The sequence below is a fragment of the Tiliqua scincoides genome, chromosome 5 (genome assembly GCF_035046505.1).
Source record: "Tiliqua scincoides isolate rTilSci1 chromosome 5, rTilSci1.hap2, whole genome shotgun sequence".
Classification (NCBI taxonomy): Eukaryota; Metazoa; Chordata; class Lepidosauria; order Squamata; family Scincidae; genus Tiliqua; species Tiliqua scincoides.
In genome coordinates this window covers 33,086,160-33,112,808 of record NC_089825.1, presented here as the reverse complement: position 1 = coordinate 33,112,808, position 26,649 = coordinate 33,086,160, and the positions used below count along the sequence as shown (strand labels likewise).

Sequence of the window (26,649 nt, the reverse complement as noted above, 5' to 3'; positions counted from 1 at the left end):
GGTCTCTGCCTACACTCTCCAACCCAGTCCAGCTGCGGGGAGGGGAGGGAGCTGCTCTGTCTTGCAACCCTGAGGCAGCCCATCCCGTCAAGGCAGCCAAGCTGACAAAGGTTGGTGGGGAGAAGCCTGGCTAGCTCGTCCACATCTCTCCCAGTCCTTCTTTGCCTGCAATCCAAGCCTGCACTCTGCGATTGGGCCCCCTGAAGGAAGCCTCCAAGTGCAAAGGGAGGTCCAGCTGGAAGGCAGCAGCATGCTTTCTGGGGAAAAACGGCACACTGCTTTCTTTGCACATGTGCAAGCCGTTCTTAGTTATATCTCAATGCCAAGAAGTTTAAAATGGTGATGCTCAGGCTTTGCCCACTTCCAAAATGGCATCGCCTAGGTCTTTTGCCATCTTCCAAGATGGCTGCCGCCAGCCTCTCACAACCCACCAGAAATCGGGTCACAACCCACCAAGTGGGTCCTGACCCACAGTTTGAGCACCAGTGGACTATAGTACATCTTTATCTCCATATGAAGACCAATGAGGGTACAATTCTCTTTTGTTTTTTTTAAAGTACCTGCACATAGAAATCTAGCCTGTCAGGGAAAAAGGATTTGGCAAGAATCCTTTCTGACATTTGTGTTCATATGGAAGAACATAATGCCAAGTGCTCTCCAACATGCTGGTACCATTTAACCATAGATTTGCAACTTAAGTGATAACCAGGCCTATGTCATTAGACTGAACAAGTAAACACCATAGAGTTTTATAAAACTTGATTTTTGTTTTTCAAATTCACAGACCTTATAATGTGCAATTAATCTCTTTCCACTTTTACAACAGAAGAGTTAGGTCTATCTGTTCCACCAACCCGCTTTCAGAATATTTCTTAAAACACCTTCAAGATGGTTCATATTTTCACAATGCTTCCAAAGTGCAACCATTTATTTGGTACAAAGAAATGCATGTTCCAGCTAATTAAGCACTACTTACTAGTGTTCAGCTTTTTTTCCTTTCAACAGCTGAGTTCACCCACAATTTGACATCTCTACATTTTTTTACCACTTGATAAATCTATATACTGCTGGCAATGGATACTGCAGGACCTGTGGAGCTAAATCAGAGTATATTTTCTAAAGAAAAACTTTTACTTTCAGCATGCTTTAAATGCCTTATTTTGGAAGCTATTTAGATTTCTTAATAAAGCAGAATTACTTTAGAACCCATGCTGAAAGCTTGCATCTCAGCAGTCAGGGGCTCACAACTCTGCCAGCATGTTAAGGTAGCTTAAGAGTAGAGTGTGTTTGCAGACCTTGTTTCCAGCTCTTTTGTGTGTGTTTGTGTGCACTTATTTTGTTATGCTCCATACCCCACATAATGTAGTTAACAATTGGATTGATTCCCTTGACTTAATTCTTACCTGTTATCACCTTACCTGTCCCTATCCCTTACCTGTCATCCCTATCCTTTTTGTTGTGTTTTTTTTTTATACAGAAGCTATTTTGATTTTTTCAGTTTATCAATCAATCGGGAGTATCTGTTCGTCATGGATGTTGCCATAATACGTAAATAATGTTTGCTTGGGAACATATGATATTATGGACAACAGTTGTCTTGAATTTAAAACACATTAAACCTTTTAGATGATGCTTTGTAGTCATGAAACATATTCTGGCAATGCACTGTAACAAGTACGAAACAGGATTTTTCAGCTTGCAATGCTGTAGATTCAGGGTTCCAACAAAACCGTTTAATATGAATAACGGTAAAAGTGCGGATATACATGGAAATTTGCTGTTATCTGAATTTGATTGTCAGCCTCTCTGATCTTCTTTCTGGCTTGCTGCCAAGGCGTCTTTCTTCACTACTGGGCATTTTTTCCCAGTCAACAGTAGTGAACTCAATTACAGCACGCTTCATTGACCTCACAAGAACAGCATCCTCTGGATTTTTGAATGGAATCCTACAAAAAATAGTAATAAATATACAGTAAATGACAAATTTTCCAATAAGCTGAGCAAACTGATATTTAAAGAAGCAGATTTTGATGCAGATTAGTAGGTGGTACACAGTGCACTGAAAATACTTGGCTTTATTTCATTATGACACAATATGGTGCATGGCAGTAGAAGCTAAGTACAAATGGTTCAGAAGTTAAGATGAGTAGTTTAAGTCCCATTGTTCTAGTGGGGATTTAAATTGCTTCCACTGATATTCATAAGATGTTAAGGTGGGCAGCCCCAGATAGTGACACTGTGCTGAATAAGTAAGGGCAGATGCCTTAAAATGTGCCTTTTTGCAGTTAGTGGAGATTCTGCTACAACAGTTAGCAAAAATTCCAACATCTCTGTCTTGACTAGATTGGCAGCCCAATCGGGAGCTGCGGGACCCGGTGGCTCCACAAAGGGCTCCTGCCGGATCCAGCACCTCCCGCGCTACCGCGGGAGGCTCCTAGGGAGAAGGGGACGTTTGTCCCCTTCCCCTGAGTAAGGGAAGCAGTCCCGCAATAGGATTACTCACTATAGCGGCGACTGTTTGGTCGCCGCTAAAGTGAAGGCGCTCATGTAGGGCGCGTAGCCCTGCCCAAGCGCCCTGGATCCTGTGGAGCTCGGCTCCATGGATCCGCCTCTCCCCCGCCCCCTGATACACCTCCCCCCTCCCCAGAATGCCTCCCCCACGCCCCCGCACACCCCCATTTTGCATTCCACAGCCTGGTGGTCACAGACTGTGTGATTGTGCTGTAAGTCTCAATTTGTTGAGCCCTTCACTGCCTCCTAGTACATATGAATGACATTTACTGGATTCAGATGAGCACCTTTGTCCATACTACTCCAGAAGAGTAGCCATGTCAGTTTTTTGCAGTGCAACCAGAATCTTGTAGCACCTTAAAGGTTAGCAGTTTTATTGAGGCATACATTTTCCTGGATTAAACTTGCTTCAACAGGTACATGAAATGTTTTCCTAAACTGACATACACAAAGTTTTTCTTAAAACTGCAAAAAATAACCAGCTACAGCTCTATGTAAAGTCTAGGCAAAGTGGCACCTTTTAAAATGATGCTGTATTATATTTAGCAGGGGTACAGCAACTGTCTCTCTTCACCCCAGCATGGCGAATTTTCAAGTGACGGTTGCTAGTGTCTCCCTGCATCTTATTTTAGACTGTGGGCCCTTTGGGGGCAGGGAATCATTTATTGATTTATTTCAATGTGTAAACCTCTTAGTGAACTACTTTTTCTTGATAAGTAGTATATAAGTAGTAGTAGTAGTAGTAGTAGTAGTAATTAATTAACTAATTAATCAATCCATCCAATCAATCAATCAATCAATCCATACAAAACACACATGTAACCACAATAGCTGTAGTATGTGATAGGTTTCTTAACTTTCCTGTGCTAATTTCATACAAGAAATGACTGGGAAAGCAAATTCTGACTAAGCACTATTGAAAACAATGAGATGCTTAATTCATGACTAACTTGGGCCCAAATCCTAACCAACTTTCCAGCATTGGCATAGCTGTGCCAATGGGACATGTGCTGCATCCTGCAGTTGGGGAGCAGTCACGGTGGCATCCTCAAAGTAAGGAAATGTTGGTTCCCTTACCTAGGAGCTGCATTGCCCTTATGTGGAAAGTGGCTTAGGATTGCGCCGAGTCCCATAAAAGAGACAGGTCATGACCAGCATTCTCAGGATACAACTGTTAGCTTTATTCAGGTTAATTTCCTTTAATTTAGATTGCAACTTTATACACTATACATTTATTTAGCTGTTAAGGTACTATTTGTTGCTCATACTTGATTTCAGAAAGTAATCTTTACAAAACCATAGAGTCACAGAATATTGGAAAGGACCTTAGAGGTCATCTAATCTAACCCCTGCTCAGTGCAGGCATTTGAGAGACCTTATATAAAATGTGAAAAATGAAAGGCAAATGTACTTACTTAACTAGATGATTTCCAAACTCACAACCTAAAACAAATTATTAAAGTTTATATATTACTCAATAAAACAAATATTCAATTCTAATAAAAGATACATGTTGAACATATTCAAAATATTGTAAATTAGCAAATTAGCCTTTAGTTTCATCTTTTGTAAACTTCTATTGCCTTTACAATTCCTTGTAATTTGTAGGGAATTTGCCCTAGTACATAAAGGCTTCTTAGCTTTCATTTTCTTCAAATAACATATGGTGCCAATTATGTATGACTGATGAAAAAGGAACAGTGATTGTGATACTTTCTAAAGAGAGCTGCTCACTGGTGAGTCTGGCATAGTGGTTACCTTGGAGGACCACTGGAGAAAGTTATATAACATCTTTCCTAGCTGCACCAGAAACAAAGAACAAATTACTGTAGATACTCGCCTATATGGTGAGAAATTTCAACCAATAAATCAAGCTTAGATTATCACTCTGGGATCAGGGTTTTTCAAGCAAGTTGCAGCACCAGAGAAGCAATGCAGAGATAATTAGAGGGCTGTTAATCTCCCCAGCAATCCCTCCATCAGCAAGCTGCAGCCAAAGTTAACCTTTTATTCTGCTCCTGAGTAAAAAACCAAGGCTTCCACTGAAATCAAGCAAGCCTTGTTCTCTTTAGCAAACCCTGCTGCAGCCTCATTCCATTTTGCAAATGTTTCGTAGAGGTCTGTTTTTTTAAACACCAGGATGTAACCCTTGTTTCCACATGAAACAAAGTCCTAGGCTAAAATTCAGTGCACCATTACTTAAGAATATCACCCATGGAAGGCAATGGGTCTACTTCTGAGTAAATAGGATTGAAAATATGTGCAGCTGCACTTGCACACAGTTATTCCTTGTTGCTTGTCTCTCCACTGTGAATTGAATTGCACACTCCCAGTTATGTGTTGTATGTTAATATGTAGAGGCTCTGGCTTAACACACCAGACACTTTAAAGAAGAATTTGATTAATGGTTCTCCAGCAGTGGGCTACCAACCTTTTCACTTGCATATCCCTTGACATCCTATTTCCATAAATTGTACCCATCATATTAGCAAAATATTTGTAATTAATAATATAAGCCCTCATGTCCTCTATATGAAAACCCATACTTCATGTATTCATCACAGTATTTTCTCTTTTTATCTGTTTGAAAAACTGAAGACTATGCCTTTTCACTGTTTTGCACCAACTGCTTTGCACCAGAAGTATCCTGAGAAATTCTTGGTGATTGATCACTTTCCATATTATGTTTCTGCTTTTTTACTATGCTAGTTTTCAATCACTGATTCATACATGAATTGATGACTAAAAACTAGCTATTGATGGGGCTTTCACAGCCAACTAGCTACCTCGCTTCCTGCCTTGCTGGTCCTGCAAAGCATTCTGGAGCACTGCCTGCCTTTTTCTACCATTATTCAATTCTTTTTCAAGTATCCCTACAGGTCTTGCTGAGAGCCTCTGGGGGTACACATACCCCAGGCTAGGAGCCAGAGTTCTACTGGGATGTTGCTTACAGTGCACTTAGTCTGACAGTGGTTACAAAAAGGTTGCAAAGACCAGAATTTTAGACTAAAAATGTATTTTATGATCTTTTACTATTTTTTAATGGAGACCGTACAGTTCTTAGGTACCAATTACTGGTAGGTTATTTTTCAGGATCTGGCCTCAGGTGAAATCAGACAAAATTATAGTCCGACACCCCCTGAAGTTTAAAAAAAACAAAACAAAACAAAACAAAAAAAAACCTTGACTTATCATAGAAAATTTTGTGAAATTTTTGCTGAAACCTGCCCCCGACTTATCTGTGAGACTGACATGGGCGAATATCTGCAGTATTCGTCCTATAAACTACAAGGAAGACAGCCATTACTGCATACTTTTTCTAAATATTCCTATCTTTGCAAGGTCCAAAGTCTTCAGTGAAACAACAGTCTTGAGAAGATATGAATGTTTACAGTCTTAGTAAATCCTTAAGAGCAATTAAAGAAGGTTTTGTTAATTTAAAAGATAACAGCTTTTACTGAAAGGTGAAAACCTACAGTAAGTGTAAATCTCAGCAGCTTCTCAATCTACACACACAGCTTAAAGTAAGGTAATTATAGGAGTTTATGTACATTATGAAAGACATTTAGCATAAGTGGGAGTGGGAAGCAATTATTCAGCTGTGTTACTTTCCCAAATTACTGCATATACCTGAAGGCAAACGCAACACTCTGGTGGGTGACAGACAAAATGATGGCTTAGGCAACAATGGTACATCAACTCTCTTCCCAAATCCAATAGATTGGACAACAATGGTCTTTTTGTGGTCGTGAATGTGCAGAGCAGATTCCCTCTCTCTTGCGCTTATTTCTATAAAATATAAATAGAGGTTGTTATCTAAAGTCTAAGCTTAATCATCTAGTTATCACAGAAAAAAACAGTGCTTGTCATAGATTTAAGAGCACTCAGCTTATCAACAAAAATATGATATAGGCATAGGTCCAGTAGGTTTTATATCAGCTTGAAAATGAAATTATACACACTAGCCGTAAATGAAAGTTTCAGTATTTAAATATTCTATAATTAAGCAGAACTAGTATTTCAATTCTAATGCTATCAATTAGAGATCCTTTCAATAGTTCAACTTCCAATTAATAGTTCAATTTCTAATATTTGCAGTATTAGTATCAACTTTAATAGATCAACTTCTATATTTGTAAATTTATTCTTAAAATATATTCTGCAGTTTTAGCTAAGAAACTGAGATTGTGAACCAATCAAAGATTTCCAAGTTAATAAAACAACAGCATGCATGTCAATCTCAACGTTCCAGGGTTAGGATTAAAGTGAGCTGAAGGTAGAATAAGCAGCTCTGAGAGAAGTCATTTTAAATGTGGTGCAATTTTTTAATGCAGTATCTAGGGAACCAATTAAAATGAAACTGCAGTAATCAGGCCTCAAGATAACAAATGTGTGAGCAAGTATCTTAACTATGCATAAAAACAGATGCAAGTATATTTAGCTGTGTCCCACAGATTGCAAAATCAGGGCTTTTTAATGTAAAAAGATAACTGGCTGAATCCAGAGAAGCATTTCTGTCAAGCAATGAGAGTCTGCTCACGCAACCGGAATTTCCTGCCTTTCTCAATTGTAGTCCCCCTGCTTTTGAGAGTCCTGAGACATGCCAGAAAGACATAGAATGGGATGAAGGCGGTTGCACGGGGTGGAAACCCCTGCACCCCTACCCTTGGGAATCAGGGAGCCCAAATACCTATAAGAGTAAGGGTAATACCTAGTTAAAGTTTAAACAGTTAAATACTAAATTGTTAGATTGATTTAAAACATTTTGATCAATTGAAAGTGTGTCCCACTTACAGCCCAATCCTGTCCTCCCCAGCAGCACCGGTTATAGTGGTGCCAAAATGGCTAACAGTAGGGCCAGGGAGGCCACTGGAGGTCTCCTTGGTATAAGGCAGTGGTACTCAAACTTTTCCGGCAGGTGGCTCCCTTGACCCCCGTGGCTGTTGGCCATGACACCCCATCATGTTCCTGATGGCTAGAAGTGACATAATTAAACAGGAAGTGGTCAGAAATATTAGCTATATTAATATTAATTATATTAATCATATCATTAATTAAATGTAGATCTTAAAAATATATTATTAAAACACAGCAATATACATGCTTTATAAATGATCAGCTGCTGATCACTGTTGGAGACAGGATGCTGGAGTAGGTAGATTTTGTCTGGTCCAGGAAGACTTTTTTTTTTTAAATTTTGTAAGCATACCAATAGAATTATTTTATCAAATGAACTTTGTGAACAACTAGTCTGACCAACATTACACATACACACACCCCTGTGGACCCCAATCCAACTAGTCATTTCTCCCATTCTCCTTGGATAGGATTGAACCCTTTATTAATTTAATTTAATTAATTTTTCCAGCAGCTGGTGGGGAAAACAAAAATAGACCATGAAAATATATCAGAAACTGAAAGCCCAACCGGGGGGGGGGGGGGGAGCTTTCTTCTCAGAGGAATCTAAGTTTAACCTGGAAATTTAAGATAAGCAAGTGTTAATACTGTCACCAGCCCTGATTGACTGATTTGACTAAGAGCCCTGAATATATTGGAGGTGTTAACGAGAGACTTTTTAAGGAGGTTGAAAATGTTCTTTTTCTCTGTCGTGGAATAAATTGTTGGTGGATTATAATTACAACTATAACTTGGATGTGAACTAAAATCCAGAATTATTCTTGGACATAATTGAATATAAATATAATTCCCCTTAGATTTGAAAGAGATTTGTTTTCTCTGTACCAGAGACGGTGAGACTGTTTTCTTTCGTTTCATTTTTCTCTCCATTAACCACACTGGACTGTTATCTGCAAGAGGTATGTAAGGAATGCGGATGACATAGTAATGACATGGTGGAAGTGAGGAGAATAATATGTTGTGGACATCTAGTGGACTAGAGAGAAATTTCAAAATGGACTCTGTTCCAGAAATGTAGATACAGAAAATCTTGATTAATACGGAGAGATTGCTTGTTATGGAGCAACAACAGCTGAATTGGTCCTCGCAGATTCAAGCCAGTCTGGAGACTCTTTCCCAACAGATAGATGTGTGTAAGGAACAATTGGAAGATGTGAAGAAACAAGCAGAAGATAAACAAGGGAGTGAAAAAGCGGACAAGGAGGAAAATCAACAGGATGATCAACAGGACGAAGAAGAGGCGCAGATGGAGATCAAGAAAGATAAGATGGACAGAGTAACAGGAGTGCACAAATCACAAAATTTGTTAGAACAAGAAGGAGAAAATATATCCCAGTTAACTAGAAGAATGAACACACCCTATATAAGAAAGTTATAAAAGTGGATTTATCAGATTCTGTTATGGAGATAAATTAGTAAAGATATTACAGGAGAAAAAATGGAAAGTAAGAATGAAATTTTGTTCTAACTTGCCTATGCTTTGCCTTCAAATTGGTTCAAACCATTTTATTTTGCCTAGACTTTGCGTTGATTCTACACTGCAATTTTATTTCGCCTTTCCTTTGTGTTGATTCTACACTGTGTGCAGAATTTATTAAATCACATGTGATTTTATTTGCTTGTTTGGTGGTATTTGATTTTATCTGGTTTGCTGGACAGGTGTTTGAGTTTTTTTGATGATTGTTTGGTGGTATTTGATGATGAATTCTTATTTTTACTTTTAGAACTGCATGTGTGGTTTTGGCATCTCCAGTCCTTGTACTGCACATCAACCAAAGGTCTTCAATTCATGTTGATCTTTAATACTTAGGGACAGTGACAGTTTTGGACCAGATTCAGCCAGTGTTTATACTAACTTAGCAGATTTGGCCTTCTTACATCCAGCCACCCCAGTATAATGATGAGTGTTCCAAAGAAGAGCAAAACCTACCACTTTCATGATAAATGGGAAATGGACTACTTCTTCATCATGGTGAAAGACAAGTGTTGTTGTATAATTTGTAACGTGCCAGTATTCTTGCCCAAAAAGGGTAATCTGGAACGTCATTATAAGGCTCTGCATAGCAATAAGTTTGATGCTGATTTTCCACCCAAAGGTGAAATTCGTAAACTGAAGCTCAAAGAACTTAAATCAAAATTGGCTACTCAGCAACAGTTGATGGCGAAGCCAAGGTCGCATTCGGTCAATGCAACCATAGCATCCTTCAAGGTCAGCAACCTGATCGCAAAGAAATGCAAACCTTTCACTGAAGGGAATTTGTAAAAGATTGTTTTCTTGAAGCAATTGACAATCTTTTTGAAGGATTTAAAAATAAGAAAGAGATCATAGCTGCTATTCAAGATGTACAATTGTCAAGAAACACCATCGTGCGGCGAATAGAAAAGATGTGTGGAGACACAACTGAACAATTGTTGGAGGATGTTTCAAATTGTGTTGCTTTCTCACTCCAACTGGATGAATCTACAGACATAAGAGACATAGCCCAGTTACTAGTCTTTATCTGGATGGTTTTTGAAGACTTCAGTATTAAAGAAGAACTACTTGGAATGATTTCTTTAAAAGGGAAAACTACCGGCCAGGAAATATTCAGTTCTTTCCATTCTTTTGTGACAAAGTGTAATCTTCCATTGCATAGACTTGTTTCCATCACTACTGATGGAGCAACAGCAATGACAGGTGAGGTCAACGGTTTCATAGCCCTCTGTAGACAGCATGATGACTTCCCAGATTTCCTTTCTTACCACTGCATTATTCACCAGCAAGTTTTGACAAGCAAGAGACTCAAAACAAAGACTGTCATGGACATCACTTTCAAAATTGTAAATTCAGTTCGTGGAAGATCACTTCAAAGATGGCTTTTCAATCTTATTCTTGATGAAGGGGCAGCGGAAATCATTTTGCACACAGATGTAAGGTGACTAAGTAGGCACAAATTTCTGCAAAAATTTCGTGATTTGCTGAATGAAATAAGAAGTTTTTTGAAGGAGAGGGGAGATGACAAGCCTAGCCGAGTTATTCCACCTGCTCTTTGGCCGCCCTTCAAGTGAGCTATGAAGGAGCTGCTTGTCAGCCTGCGTGGGAGGAAACTGGAGGCCAGAATGTGATACCAGATCATAAAAGATCCACTTGAAATGTGGTTCTTGAAAGACAGAACCTTCAATTGTGAAAATCCCTACAGGGATTTAGTACAGCCTGCCTATGTAAACCGCCTTGAATTAAAGTCTGAGGAGAAATCTGACAACCAAGAAAGGCGGTATATAAATACCTGTAGTAGTAGTAATAATAATAATAATAATAATAATAATAATAATAATAATAATAATATTACCACCAAGCAGAGTTGGAAGATGAGGAGTGGTTATGTGATCTGGCATTTCTCACTGACTTTACAGGCGAACTAAGTGATATGAACCTTGAACTACAAGGTAAAAACAAATGCATTGGTGAGATGATGAGTACAGTTTCATCCTACAAGAGCAAATTTGAGCTAATGATGACTGACCTTGCAAACAACACTTCTGATCATTTTCCTAATACACAGGACCATCTGGGACAATATCCAAATTTTGTTTTTCAGAACGAGGAGTATATGACAGAAATCTGTTCTGTTATCCAGGAATTCGAAAATAGATTCTGTGACTTCCAAAAAATTGGAACAATTGTGGAGTACTTGTCATACCCATTCAAAGTAGATGTGGACATTAAAGAAACTGCAGCTGCTATCAGTAAAAATTACTCATTGAACAAGCCATCTCAAGAAAATGAAATATTAACCCTTAAAAATGACATTTTTCTCAAGACCCGTACCGAGCAAGAATTGTTTTGGAAGCTAGTGCCTAGAGACAAATTTCCCAACTTGAGAAGATGCAATGAAGCTGTACACTCCTGTTTCAGTTCAACTTATTTGTGTGAATCTGCGTTTTCCTATCTGAAAATGACAAAGAGTATACAACATTCCAACATGACAGATGAACATCTCCAGGATTCCCTGAGACTGGCCCTCACACAATATTCACCCAACTTCAAAAAGCTGGTGGATGAAATGCAGGCTCAGACGTCTCACTAATGAGCAAGAGTGAAATATTAGATTGTGCAAGGTCAGCCTGGATCAATACTCGACCTAAATTTAACACAAATTACTCAATAAAAGTTAAAGTAAGTTATTAAGACAGTTAAAGAAAGTTATTAATAAAACTTTAAGAAAAAATGTACTTTCCATTTCCCCTCGCAGTTCTTACTGGATCTTCATCTCTGTTTTGTTTTTGCTTAATTTGCTTAACAGCTGATCACATCCAAGTAAATGACAGAAGGTTCATTAAAAATGGGGGGGGGGAATCCTCCAACTTTATTGGGTTAAAATTTAATTTGGAACTAATTTGAAACTTAATTTTCATGGTGGTAGATCACCAGCACTTTTGGCCAGAAAAAGTAGATCACGACCTGTTTGAAGTTGGACATGCCTGGTATATTATATAAATAAATGGATAAATCAATAAGAGGTAGAAATAGATGAGTAAGTAGATTAGGAGATATAGTATAATTAATTAGTAATGGTATATGGTGTTTAGCACTCCTAAATGTATGTTATATGTTTGTATGTCTGTGTGTGTTAATAAATAAATAAATAAATAAATAAATAAAGATAGAGCTGATAAGGGTTTGGTTAGGAAGTTGATTTGTCTCCTATACTAGGAGATGCACAGCTCAGGCCTATGCATGTCTACTCAGAAGTAAGTCCCATTAGAGTCAATGGGGCTTACTCCCAGGAAAGTGTGGATAGGATTGGGCTGGCAATCACTTCATCAATGGCTGATAAGTATTCCCTTCAAATAGCAAGATTCATCACTTTAAAAATACATCCTTCCCTTTTCAGTCAAACAACAAGATTAATAAATCACTTTAAAAACAGTACCCTTTTTAAAAGACCCAAATGTAAAGGACCTAGTACGATTAAAAAAAACAAAAAAACATACACAGCTACAACTTTCCCTGCACAACAAACCTTATAAAACTAATTATGCAAAAAATATTCACTGACTGAAAACAAGGAGAATAATCCCTGTTCTTCACACTCACAAGCAAACAACTAATTGTTCTTCATATCTATTAAGAAAATGCCAAATGCTTCTACCTTTTCTGTCAAGCAATGTTACTGAAGGAAGGTGATAAATTACATATGGATAGTATGCGCGATCTTGAGACAGAGGATTATTAAATAGGTCTGCAGAAGTCGGAACAAAAAAAATAGTCAAAATTACTGAGCAATAAAGATATTTCAGTAGACAAAATATAATCTGCATTCAGAAGATACCTCCTGCCTGAACACTGCACTTTATGGTGAGAAGAGTGAAAAACATTTCTGTAGTAACTGCACTATGGTAATACTTTGTGTAATGAGCCTTTGGAATTCTTGTTTATTCTTTATGATAAATTAGATAAATGATGATATTCTGACCAAGGATGTGAACTCTGGGAAAGCACTTTGAATGTATTAGTGATCTTTTTTTCATTATAGCAATATAAGCAAAACATTCTCTATTAAATAAATCTGTTTTCTTTCTAATGATCCTGGAAAGTAATGATCAATTTGACACATCAGCATTCTTATCAATCTTTTAGAAAGAATTTACTTTGTGAATTTTTTCCTCACAAAAATATTAATTAATTGCATTCAAAGAACCACAAGATGGCAGCAGCAGAAAGAGCACCACTTTTCATGGGAAAGTACAGATATGCCGTATCTTCTCTAGATAGAACGTGAGCACTGCTAAATATGTATGCATACCATAATGCTGCAAGTAAGAAGGGAAAACATACATGTTGTTTGTAAAATGGTAGTAGCTACCATTATATCAGGGAAGCTTGATTGTTTTTCCATTTGAATGTAATATGCCACACTTCTCCTGCAGTAGGAAGGAAAACTAGGATACCACGCTCCGTATTTCACATGTACAACAGTAATGGTATTCTCTTTCCAAGCTCTTTGGTACATTTGTATTAGTTGTTCGCTCTGGGATTACCAGATCCAATCCCAGATGGCCAGTCTGAGCTCTCTGTAAACACCAGTAGACTGACTTCAGTCTTTTGTCATTTACTTTATTTTCTGTAGACTCCCTATGGATTTGTGATTTCTGTCGACTGTACAAAGCAAGAGATTGAGTAACAGCTAAGGCACAACAGGTACATGTTACCCTGGCAATAGGGCTGAAGTGCAGTAATGAACAACTTGCTGGGCATGCAGAACAGTCTAAGAGCCCAATCCTGAGCTCTCTAGCACCAGTGGTACAAGAGTATCGAAAGTGCTAGGTGTTGCAAAAGTGCCGTAAAGCACCTTTACCGTACCCGGAGAGTAGGGAGGGCCTCAGTACCAGGAGGAGTATGAAGCGCACCCAGCAGCAGCAAACAGAAATGCCAGGCAGTTGTGCAGCTTTCCAGGGTGGGGGGAGAGTGGGATGGGGGAGGGACCAGCCTGGGAGGGGGGTGAGGGAGGCCTCCTTGGTCAGATTCTATTCCCCATGTCAGGCTGCAAAGCCTGACATAGGGTTTCTCTCATCTGTGCCAACAAAATAGCTGCTGCAGACGCGAGTAGCCCCACTGCCATTATGGTTCTGCTGCACCTGGTAGTGCTGGGGCAGATAGGATTGGGCTGTAAGCCTCAGGTTCAATTACTGTAATTTCTAAATAGGTCTGGAAAAGAGCTCTATCTGAAATCCTAGGGAACTGCCATGAGCCAGTGCAGACAATACTGAAGTAGATGGAACAAAGATCTGACTCAATAGAAGCCAGCTTCATATTTATTAAAAAATACTTATATCCTGCTTTTCACCAAAAGTTCACAAAGCAGTTAACATAGCAAACAACGGAAAGATGGATCCCTGTCCCAAAAGAACTCACAACCATGAAAAGACACAAAACCGAGACACCAGCAAACAGTTACTAGAAAAGTCACTATGCTGGGGGTGAACAGGGCAAGATGATCTCAACCCATCATTGAAAAGGTGCTTCTTAAGAGGAAGTAATTCTCGGGAGGGTAGGATTTGTCCTAGGTTACTGAAGTTGGAGCAGAGAATCTGTAGAAATTGGAAACCTTCTCATATCAAGTTTAAGGCCATATTCATGCTATTCCCTTACAGACTCAGACCAGGACCACTAGCCAGAATTCTTAGGAAGATTTCATCACAATTGACCTTCAGGCCTTACACCCCCATTCTATCACATGTATCTGTTATACATGTGATAGCTGACAGTACCATTGAGAGACTGTAGTTCAGTCACATGAATAATCAAACTGAACTGCACATGGAAAATGTTTTTTATCTTACTTAAAATGAATCATTTTAAAATAATCTGACTGGCATTTAATCCTTAAGATTCATTGATTTCAAGTTCAGCTTGTCTTGGTTTTAGATTTGTCACTTTTATGCTTCTTGCCATCAAACATTCAGCCTGCCTGACTGTATATCCAGGTTAGATTATTTTAAACACCTCCATTAATTACTTTAGTAAGGCATTAAATGAGTTCCTGCCTCTGAACATTCTAAAAGCCTAGTATGATCTATGAGCACATTCCTTTGGAGAAAGATGGCTCACACTTTCACTTTCAATGGTTAACAGTTTATAATCCTACATCCCCGGAGGCAATTTCATACAGCCAAACTTAGTGGCGCCAGCAATGTCTTGTTTATCTTCATATGAAATTTCAGAGTCTCAGGCATTTCATTTACCCCTTGCTCTGCTCCCTATACTAAAAAATGCATACACTAGTTAAAACTTATGCTGGTATGTTTAATTAGAAAATCTATTTGCTCAGCAAAAGACCCTTCAAAAAAGGTTGAATTATTGGACTCCACTCCTCCACCTCAAAAATGTTTTTTCTATGAAATATATCCATGATCTGCCAAATATTACTTAAGGTCTGTAGACTTGACATTCCTTTTAGCTCTTTCACAGTCACGTTCAGGTTTTTCAACTGGTTGTTGTGAAGCAGCAGGATCTGCAATGAGTGTATGTGTCTCAGAGTACCTAAAGAAATGACAATAATGATGGTTTTCAGGTGCCTGGGTGGTTTATATAACAACATTAAATGTGCAAGTTTTCATCACAGAATCCCCTAATACACATTGTAACCAAAGAGCCAAATGAAATCTGATGCCCCCAAAAGACACCCTCATTGGTTCTTTATTATTGTGAACAGGAACAAAATCTGAGCTATTATTAAAAGTCTATCAGAAATGAACTATGTGGCTGGGCCAAAATGTGGATTTGGCTACAATATGAGTACACTGGCTAGCAGCAACTAGAACTAATCATAAGCACATGATACCAGTATATCTGACCAAAAGAACTGCCTGGCTGGATCAGATCTTTTTCAGCATTTGTCCCGTTTGATGCAGGGGTCTGCTATTCTGGATCAGTCACCATTTCTCTTGGTTGTGGGCTTGTTCCAGGTATAGGCAGGTGATTTTCATGTTGCCATGCAACGTGTGAAGTTAGCGCTGCTTCGGTCGTTTGCCACTGACCTCCAACTGAAGGCCCTTCTGTGCCAGCGTACTGTCATCGGTGCGCAGAATGTGGCCATACCATCAAAGCTGAGCTCTCATCTTGTCAGCAGTTGGAATAATGCCGTGTTGCTGCCGGATGTTGTCGCTGCGAACATGGTCAAAGTGAGTAATACCACTAATCCAGCACAGCATCTTTGTCTCCATGATACTAAGGCGACATTCAGTTTCTTTTGTCGCCAGCCAACATTCAGCACCGTAGAGCAGCCATTTTCAACCACTGTGCCGTGGCACACTGGTGTGCCGCGAGTGGTTCACAGGTGTGCCACAGGAATTTGGGGGAAGGTCATTTATTAATAGGGCCAATGGGAGATGTGAGCCCCACTGGCAGCATGGTGTGCCTTGTCAATTATCAACAATCTGGTGGTGTGCTTTGACCATTTTAGTGCCTTGTCAGTATGCTGTGAGATGAAAAAGGTTGAAAATCACTGCCGTAGAGTGTGACCGGCCAGATGACCGTTCGATAGATCTTTGATTTATGACCGTCACTGATCTTCTTGTTGCAGAGGACAAGATGAAGTAGACAGTCCTAGATATGTCTACTCAAAAATAAGTCCAACTACGTTCAATGGGATTTACTATCAAGTAAGTGTGCGTAGGATTGCAGTTCAGGTTCAATAAATTGTCTATAATACAGGTACGTGTCGCTTAACGATGGGGAGATGTTCTGAGGAACACGTTGTTAGGCGGTGTGAACATTTTTAGTGCACAGCACCATCTAGCAGGACAATCTGGTAGCTATTGCTCATGGCTACAAACCTGTACAAACCTTCATTATAATCTTATGGAACTGCAGTCGTATATGCGGTCTGTCATTGGCCACAACGCTGTTATGAGGTGCATACCTGTCCTAGTTACAAAGATACTTCTTTGTATCTTTGAACAGGTGCCCTATTCACTCCTATTGACAAGACAATTTTCTCCCCAAGCAATTTTCCAAATTCTATTTAGTACAAGTCACCATGTTACTTGTCTCCTTTTTAAAGACCTATGGTCTGTAAAAGCAGTAAATGAATTAATTCAGAGACTGCCCATCTCATAATAGGCATTGTGGGAACTGTATTCGTTGGCAAGTGCCTGCTGTTTTTTTTTGTTTTTTTTTTAACAGCACACTTCACCAAAGCCATTGTAGTCTCCCAGCTACTCATTGGAATAGCCATGTAGTCTTCTGCCTATATTTACATAAATACTGCATACTTTCATTTTAGAGAACTTGATTGTCCTTTTTCAAGCGTATCAAATGCAAATCATTCTCAATGCTAGTGAGATAACATTAAATATAGTACCTGCTATATTTCTGATTTCATTATTGTTGAGGTATAGTTCTCTCAAGCAGCAGTTATTCTTCAAGAAAGTTAATTTCTCAATCTAAATTGCAAACATCAGAACAATAGGCATGTGTTATTTGACTGGGAAACTAATATTATTGTAACTTCTATTCCAGCTAGCTTTATGGAGTCATACTTACTCACAGGATACTGAGAAATTTCCAAAAGAACAACATACAATGATTCAACAAATTTACAGAAGAGACATTCAGGTTTTCACTTATAGTATTAAGCAACTACCTGTAACATGTTATTTCAGATCTCAAATGACTGCCAGGCTGGCTAACATATCTTGAAAATGATCTTTAATCAGACTTATGAATGAGATTGTTCATTTAAATACAACTACAGCCTGGTTCCATGTCAGGATAAAGTCAAGTGTAGAACTTTCTTATTCAACACTGTGAAGCAAAAGCCAAAAGATGTTGTCTGTGAGTATCATTAGTTTGCTTTAGCAGCAAATGAATCAACAGCATTTTATCTTTTCCAGGCTTGTTGACAAGAGGTATAACCCATTTGCATGACAAGAGGAGAGGTAGGGTTGAAGAGCTTCAGTTAAGGCAAGAGTAGGCAGGCACTTATGCTGCAATAAGCAGCCAGTGCAGGGTGGTAAACAGCACAATGAATGTGAATCAGAGAAAACAGAACATTTTACTATGGTTGTATTCTCACAAACAGCAGATGGAGTCATAAACTGGTAGTTGGGCATGGTCCAAAGGCACATTACAAAACCTTACCGAAACTAAGCAGGTCTAAGTTTGATCAGGGGCTGGATGGGAATCAGTGAAATGAATTTCAACCTGCCTCTCCTCCAAATAGCTCAGAGGCATACATGGATGTATTCCATCATTAACACTCTTGCCTGAGGTACTGTGGTATAGCTGAGACACAGATTGACTTCTTCATCTGTCTGTATTTCCTTTTCTTTTTACCTCTTGACTTCACAATATTTTCAATTGTATTAAGATAAACTATTGTGGTAATCTTGTGAATGGAAGAATGGAAGAAGACAGTTTGACTTTTTGAAATAATAAACTGAAAAGAGTATTAACACATTTGACAAAATGTATTCAATGTGGCCCACTGGTACCAACTGAAGTTCATAGGAACAAAGGAAAATTATCACAGACCATGAAGGGGTGGCAGGCATTAATATGATATTTCCAGGGCAAAGCTATACAACTCAGCTCAGCATAATACTAGCCTAATGCCCATTTTTCCACTACAAAAGTTCTGAGCGCTTTCCCCCTAAAACTTTTGCTCCATCAACTGCTTTTAACTCTACTCAGCTTTAAAACCCATTGTTAACTTTCAGACAGAGGTCAGAGAAAGTGGCTGGGAAGAAAGGCAAGGAAAGAGTTAAGCACCTTTTATCTCTCTCACCACTTCCCTCTCCAAAAGACATTTTGCAGTGCAGACAGAGCAGTCAGACTAATATTATGCTTTACATTTCAATTTGGGATGAAGGAACATGCAAATTATCTGTGCATTGAGTTGTTGTTTTTTTTAAATTTAAAGAACATTGAAAGAACCATATCCTCGGTGCACAAGTCAGATCACTATAAGGACCACTTTTCTATTTTCACTAATCAAAAAGGTGACAATGCCATATTCACTGGGGCGGGCAGAGTTTGTTTTAACTGTTAATGATTTTCTTCTTAACTCCCTTCTTAAAACTGGCAGACTCCGGCTGCCTCCCAGGAGCGCTCCTAGGTGCCCCTGATCCGCCTCTGAGGGCGTCCCTTAGGGGCAAAGCGGAAGCGGCGTGTACCCCCTCCGACTTCGGAAGGGATGTGTACCGCTTCCCAGCCAGGTCACCCTGCTCTGACGCTGAGGGCGTCCCTCACAGGCGGAGTGGAAGCGGCAGGCGGCCTCTCCGACTTTGGAGGGGATGCGTGCCGCTTCCTGGTCGAGTCGCCCTGCTTCACTGCTGAGGGCGTCCCTCGGGTGGAGTGGAAGTGGCGTGCACCCCCTCCGACGTCCCTCCGCTGGGAGCAGCCCCAGACCACTGCCATGGAGATCCCTGTGTCATGGAAGGCTCCGTGGGGGCCTCAGCTGCCTCCTCTATTCCCCCTTGTTTTCAAAGGGGGAACGGAGGAGGCAGCTGCACGGAAGTAATTGCGGTGACGATGACATCACCACAAATACTTCTGGGTCACATGCATGGGGGCGGAGAAGGGGGGCGAAACAGGGTGTGGGGGCAGAATTCTGGGGGTTGCCCCAGGAGCGGGGACTCCCAGGAATGCCACTGTCTCTCTGCAATCCTGTTATCCCCTTCTGTTTCTCAACTCTACAGGTCTCTTTGTCATCTTCCCCTTCCTTCCTTCTCCTCTATAGCACTCTCTGCACTATCAGAAGTCAATGCATGCCCATCTTGGTTATCTTTCATATCTGCTCTTTCTACACACCACACAACTTTCTACAGCCACTCTTACAGAGCTGTCTTAAGAACATAAGAAGGGCCCTGTTGGATGAGGCCAAGGGCCCATCTAGCTTAGCTTCTGGTATCTCATAGTGGCCTACCAGGTACTTCAGGGAGCACTAAAAAAAACATGATACCTATATCTTGCTGCCACTCCCTTGCATCTGGCATTCAGAGACAGGCTACCTCTAAAACTTTTAGGTTGCATATAGTCATCATGGCTTGTAACCTGTGATAGACTTTTCCTCTTTGGATTCTCTGTCTTTCTCAGTTGTGTTTTTTGGGTCTTTGGGTTTTTTTTTTCTTTTTTCTGTCCCTAACTTTCTATGTCTTCTTATACTCACAAGACTTCTACTCTCCCAGCCTAGGTGTTCCCATAAAGATGTGGGAAATTGTTGCAAAAATGGGTATTTAGAATTACCCATTAGCCCCACAAAGAGAATGAGGTCTTGCAAACTATACAAAGAATAGTAAATTAAACAAAGAACCTGACTGCTGGTTAATAGACTTCTAGAACTCCATATTTGAAAAAAAAGATTTAAAATATTTTAATGACAGCCTTTCAACATAGTTAACATTACACAGCATACAATTACTATTAGCCTACGGCAATAAACCTTTGTGCACTCCAGAATTATGTGAATTACTACTTTTTTTTACTGTTAGAAAAAATGCATACATATCTAAAGCTACACATAAACAGTCACAGAACTTGTGAGTAACTCGTGTGTTAGTTTTGTGACCTAACTGCAATCGTGCTGGATTCTCTTTAAATATATATCTCTACATTTCAGTATGTTTTGCCCTGAGACTCTACCTATCCTTTTATGAACTCTGCCTAAAGCCTTTGGTTTCACGCTTGAAAAGCAGCTATAGGCTCCAAGTGGCAGCTGTCAGCGCAAACAGCTCAAAACTGGAAACGATGAATTTGCTGTTTATATCTGAACTGATGTCAGTAGCAACTGGCTCCAAGAAAGGATGCAATTCCCCAGTAATATGTTGTTCTTTACAGAATGCAAACAACAGGGGCATAATCCAATCAAAGGTACTGTAACCACAAGAAGTCCAACTAATTCCAACATGAGAGTGAAGCATGAGCTTCAATCTTTTCCTGTGTCCAAGCAATTTATCAAACTCTAAGTTTCTAAGAAACGTATTACTTTGAATGGCCAAAAATATAGTCAATAAATATCAGCATCTGCAGACAAACATTATAGCAAAATATTTTATTACCTTATTATTGTTTAGCCACAGGTAGCTTAACACCCGGAAACGTGATAAATCAGGGAATTCTTTTAATCCTCTGGAAAAAAAGTTATATAACTTCAATACTTAATACTCACTTAAATGTTATATGAGACCTCATCTATTTGCTCTGTAGTGGTTTCGGAACATGTACTTTCGTGACCAAAGGTGCACACATACCATCGACAGAAAGCGATAACCTTTGTCAGGATATACTACTAAGGGCGCAATCCTAACCCCTTATGTCAGTGCATTCCAGCACTGGCATAGTGGTGCCTATGGGACGTGTGCTGCATCCTGCAGTTGGGTGACACTCACAGAGTCCTCCTCAAAGTAAGGGAATGTTTGTTCCCTTACCTCAAAGCTGCATTGCCCTTATGTCAGTGCTGGAAAGCACTGGAAAGCACTGACATAAGGGGTTAGGATTGCACCCTAAATTCCTTAGTAATTAATATAAGGAAATTAGGGCCAAATCCTATCCAATTTTCCAATGCTGGTGCAGCCGTGCCATCAAGGCATGAGCTGCACACTGCGGTAGGGGAGCAGTCCCAGAGGCCTCCTCCAAATAAGGGAACATTTGTTCCCTTTCCACAGGCTGCACTGCGGCTGCACCAGCACTGGAAAACTGAATAGGATTGGGCCCTTAATCCATAACCGAGGTTTCTGAATTTCACTAGCAATAAATAAGTCAATTTTGTTAACTACCAAATGTTTTGTTTCCTTGATTTAAGCATGCTTTTGGTGAAGAAAATAACTGGCAATATGAAGGTAATTAGAATAGTTCTAAAAATATATGCTCACAGATTACATTAAAGCTAAGGCTACTTGAAAGTTGTATTTAGGCTCACACAACTTTATTTACTTTGTTATTACTGCATTTATCTTGGAATGGCCATATAGTCTATTGCTTGCTACTGATGTGCTCTTATGGTATGAAGCAACAACCATCTCTGTTCCTGTCACCCATACAACTTTTCATATCCTCTCACTATGACTACAGTTAACCAAAACTTATCCCGATACTGCAGCCATTTCACAACATTCTATCTTTTTTCATGTTCTGTGCATGTCAAAGAGAGAACAAGCTAAGAATCAGGTGGAAAAAGCATACCGGAAGATGCACAGCTTCCTTCCTACCTGTACATTAGAAAAGATGATAGCAAGGAATGTGGTGGGAAGAGAAGAGACTCCTTCCCATAAGTAGCAAAAGAACAGAACTGGAATAGGGAACAACTCTGTTGGTAGCATCCACTGTACAGAACTGTCTGATCCTGTTGGCTGTCTCTTCCCAACTGCAATGGTGTTTCAGCACAATTGCAAATAAGAAGACTTCCATTCCCTCCCTAACCATAGTCTTCCCATCATCTTCTATTCAGTCTCTTTCTGTAATTGAAGAGTCTGTTAAGCGGCAAAGGAAGCTTGGTGGAGTTAGGTTTAACCCCATCAGCGAAACGAATCTCAAATGACCTTATCAACCTACTATCTAATTTCATGTTATCTAACTCTTTTTCACACCAGGACCTGGTTATTGAGTTATAAAACATATGTGAAATATACTTGAAATACAAAGAAAGAATTTTCAATTCCTGGTACAATTTACTGAAGTATTACAGAGATGGCAAAACTAAAAGTTTTCCTTATTGACTTGCAGGGAAAAAAAAGACTGTTTCTACTTTTCCTCTCCCTTCTAAAAGTTTAAACTTATTTTTAATTGGCTTCATACTTTCTGTATCTCCAGGCCTACTCCATTTCTTTTGAAGATCAGGTTGCAATCCTTAAACCACTTACTCTTGAGACATTCTGATCAAATCAATGGAACAAATCTGGAGATACTCAACTGATTTGTACTCAAAGGAATTTAATTTATTCCAAATAGAGTTTAATTCCAATAATATATTTTTTTTTAAATCTACCCCTTTATGCAAGACTTCTAATCTTTGTCTTTATAAACTGAGCCTTTGGGGCCTCAGAATTCTTTTCCTATTTACTGTCAAACAAATCAATTTCCTCAGGATGACAGCTCTATAAAGCTGAATTTTCTACATTCTATTTTACTGCAAATTTTACTAAATGGGCTTTAATCATTACTACCTTTTTACTCCAGGCTTTAATCATTGCTACCCATCTCAGTCCATAGAACATCAGCTGAGGTAAAATATTCCTTATTCTAGTGGGGAGGGCTTACTAGCTCCATCTTCCTTTGTGTACTCTGATTCAGTGAGTTACTTTCCTGCTTAGCACAAATTTTAAACGAACTGCAAGCCAGGATCATATCATGGTTTACAGGGCAAGTGCAAACTAGAGCCTGTAAGTTTATAGATTACACTGAACTATGATTGGTACAAACAGGAAAGTAATTCATTGAACCTGAGCATGCAAGGGGAAAAGGGAACATTCAAATCCATCTCCTTTTCATGTAATATCAAACCAGGGATGTCCTTCAGCCTCCTTGGTGCCAGAGGCAATGTGCCAAATGCAACCCTTCTTTTACCTGGTGAGGTACAGCCTCTGCTCCACACTTCCTCTCCTGATCTGTTCCCCCTCTTCCTTTTTCCAGTCCATGGAGAAGGAGGACGAGGAGCAGTGACAAAGGGAGGTGGGCACACCTAGCCAAACTGCTGCCTGAGGTGACTGCTTCAGTTGGCCTCAAGGATAGGTTGGCTGTACATCAAACTGTACTCACATGCTAACTGAGCAACATGAAAATATAACCCTCAGTCTACTGCAATGGCAAAATATATTGAGTCTGTCATCATAATTTATCATTAAGATAATATATCTCAGCAAATCTTCCAAACGTCATGCACTGAAATAATATCCGTGCTTCATGACAAACAGAAGCAGAATTTTAATAGTGCTTCCAGCTGGGTTTTATTTCCTGCTATTCCATAATACACCAAGAGACTCCATCAGTGGTAAATGAGCTCTCACTTTGGTTGCCAACACTTCTCTCCCTCCCCCACACACCCCTGTTATTACATGAGTAAATCCACTATTGTAGATCCAGATATCACTGGCCCAGAATTAAGAACAAATTGGGGACAATTTGGGCTCAGTTGCACAGGGAATGCAGTGAATGTTGGGATTTCAGCTGTTGATTCAATAGTGAAGCAAGCAACTTTAAAGTGCCTCTAATTAGGTTACCAACAATAACCACGAGACAAGAGTTCCCAAAGGAATATAGATTTTATTGAAAATATATAGAAAACAAAGGGCTATTTTTACTTAAGACTAATTTGCCTAGGGTTTTAATGGTCATAGGGTGGACAATATCTAAAAATAGGCCTTTCAGGTCAGGCAGGTGAACAGGGGAGAGAGAAGGAGTAAGGCTGCCAACTGATTTTCCTCTTCCTGCGATGACCCCCAAAGGGAGGAGAAAGAGACAGCAGCAAGGGGTTTAAAGCAGCTTCAGTTTAAACCTTAAAGGGCGCAATCCTAACCCCTTATTCAGTACTTTCCAGCACTGGCATAGTGGTGCCTATGGGACGTGTGCTGCATCCTGCAGTTAGGTGACACTCACAGAGTCCTCCTCAAAGTAAGGGAATGTTTGTTCCCTTACCTCAAAGCTGCATTGCCCTTATGTCAGTGCTGGAAAGCACTGGAAAGCACTGACATAAGGGGTTAGGATTGCGCCCTAAGGGCTTCAGGAGAAAGGAAGAGTTGTTAGACGGGTGCAGGAAGGAAAGAGAATGGAAATTACTTATCCTCAGTCTGCTGAATAGACTGATATGCTGTTCTCTTGCAAAGTAAGCTGCAAAGGCAAAATGGGAAAATGTAGCCAAAAGAGATGCCCTGTGGTAGGAAGGGTAGGCAGTCTTTTTGGAGGTGAGAGCAACTACAGTGGCTGGAGACTTAGGCAGGGAAAAACCTCTCTATAACAGACAGAGTGGAAGTCTCTAATTGATGGAGAGGCCTTCAAAAAAGGCAGCGTGGACACTTTCAGTGGGGAAGAAAATGACAATTTCTATTTCCAGAGCAGGGGAGTGACAAGGGTCTAAACAAAGAATATTAAAGTGTTCTAGGACAAATGACAGGAGCTTGAACAGTTCCGGGATGTGCAGTCAGGAATTTCCTGAGCAACGTTGAGTTAAAGTGTGTCCTTTCAGGAAGAAAGAAAAGGCTTGACTGCACCCTGATGAAGGAGGTTCCTGAAAGGACAAACAGCAGTATGACAGGGAGTGTGCAGCACCTACTCTTGGGTTGGTTGGCTTAATTTATTTTTCAGGAAGATGTACTTACAAGCAAGGTTATGCCAATGTGGGGAGCCCAAATTTGAAAGATCTTAGAGGAAGGTGACACACAGATTTATTATAATTATTTATTAACAGTATTTATATACCGTTTTTCAACTAAAAGTTCACAAAGCGGTTTACAGAGAAAAATCAAATAACTAAATGGCTCCCTGTCCCAAAAGGGCTCACAGTCTAAAAAGATGCAAAAGAATACCAGCAGACAGCCACTAGAACAGACACTGCTGGGGTGAGATGGGCCAGTTACTCTCCCCCTGCTAAAAAAAGGAGCACCCACTTGAAAAAGTGCCTCTTACCCAATTAGCAGGGGTTGGGTGATGCCCCTGCTAATTAGCAGATGCCAAGCAGTGCCTCCGCTCTTCATTGCAATCAACGGCCCCTACCCAGCATGATCTTGATTAAAAGAAGCCATGCCTCATCCCCACCCTCCATCCAGAGAAGTCTTGGCTTTCCATTTTCATTGACCCTAGTTTGCAGTACCTTAAAAATTAGTCTGAAACATTGACCCATACTAAAAATGTTACCTCAATTTGGCTGCAATCCTAACCACACTTTCCTGAGAGTAAGCCCCATTGAACAAAATAGGACTTACTTCTGAGTAGGTCTGGTTAGGATTGGGTCCTTTGTCAAACATCTCAAACTGTTGCATTAGCCAAATGAACTGCACTTACTTTTCACCAAGGTACAATTCTACGACATCAGTATTTTTCTTATAGCCACATATCTTCAACTGGTTTTCTAAAACCTAAATATAGATCATAGATGCATCAGAAACTTTGCCTAGAATCAAACAAAATATATTCTTCTTACATGTGAAAATGAAAAGAAAAATTACAGGATCTGTTTCTGTGGAGATTTTGTAAAATCAGTTACTACATCCTAATTTTTATTCTTACAGTAATATCTCTTTTAAAGCTGAGAAACACACTGCTGTGTGAAACAGAGCTATAGGAGATAATTATTACACTATTGTAACTTAGATGTGTTTATAGTACTGTACTCACTAGTGTATTAGGACAGAGCCTGGTTCATAATGATCACTGCTTCTGTCATTTGTCCCACATAGCAGCTTTGAAATATAATGGAAGGAGGTAATCTTAGGGATATGAGCCAAGTTGAGACTCATCCTTGGGATCTACAGAAGGACTTATCCTTGTTGAAGTAAGCATCTAGGGTATATTGCATTGCCCACTGTTTCTCCTCTCAAAGCAGTTCTTGACAGCAAATTATTGCTAGCCAGAATACAGAGCTCTAATTGGCACAAAACAGTCTAGCTGGAAAATTTTTAACAGGCAATGCATAGGCAGCTGTACTTTCTGCACCAGACTTCTGAAAAGTATTATGGACTTTAACCTTTATCTTTTTATAGTATAAGCATCCCCTGTATCCATGGGGTATAGATTCCAGCTGCCACTGC

The 26,649-nt window shown here is 39.7% G+C and overlaps 1 protein-coding gene across 2 annotated transcripts in view; it reads right to left on the bottom strand.

Moving 5' to 3' along the window:
* Positions 1 to 1,246: 1,246 nt before the first annotated feature.
* LRRC72 (leucine rich repeat containing 72) overlaps positions 1,247 to 26,649 on the bottom strand; it is a 28,146-nt gene continuing 2,743 nt past the window's right edge. Inside the window, exons 2-9 of one of the 2 annotated variants that reach the window (XM_066627737.1) lie at positions 25,904 to 25,977; positions 20,971 to 21,040; positions 17,274 to 17,355; positions 15,338 to 15,451; positions 12,561 to 12,650; positions 6,142 to 6,300; positions 3,927 to 3,954; positions 1,247 to 1,946 (exon numbers count right to left, since the gene is read on the bottom strand). In XM_066627737.1, the coding sequence (XP_066483834.1) occupies positions 1,781 to 1,946; positions 3,927 to 3,954; positions 6,142 to 6,300; positions 12,561 to 12,650; positions 15,338 to 15,451; positions 17,274 to 17,355; positions 20,971 to 21,040; positions 25,904 to 25,977 (783 nt within the window). In that variant the 3' untranslated portion in view covers positions 1,247 to 1,780. The remainder of the gene's footprint in view (positions 1,947 to 3,926; positions 3,955 to 6,141; positions 6,301 to 12,560; positions 12,651 to 15,337; positions 15,452 to 17,273; positions 17,356 to 20,970; positions 21,041 to 25,903; positions 25,978 to 26,649) is intronic. The other variant, XM_066627738.1, reaches the window with a different exon arrangement.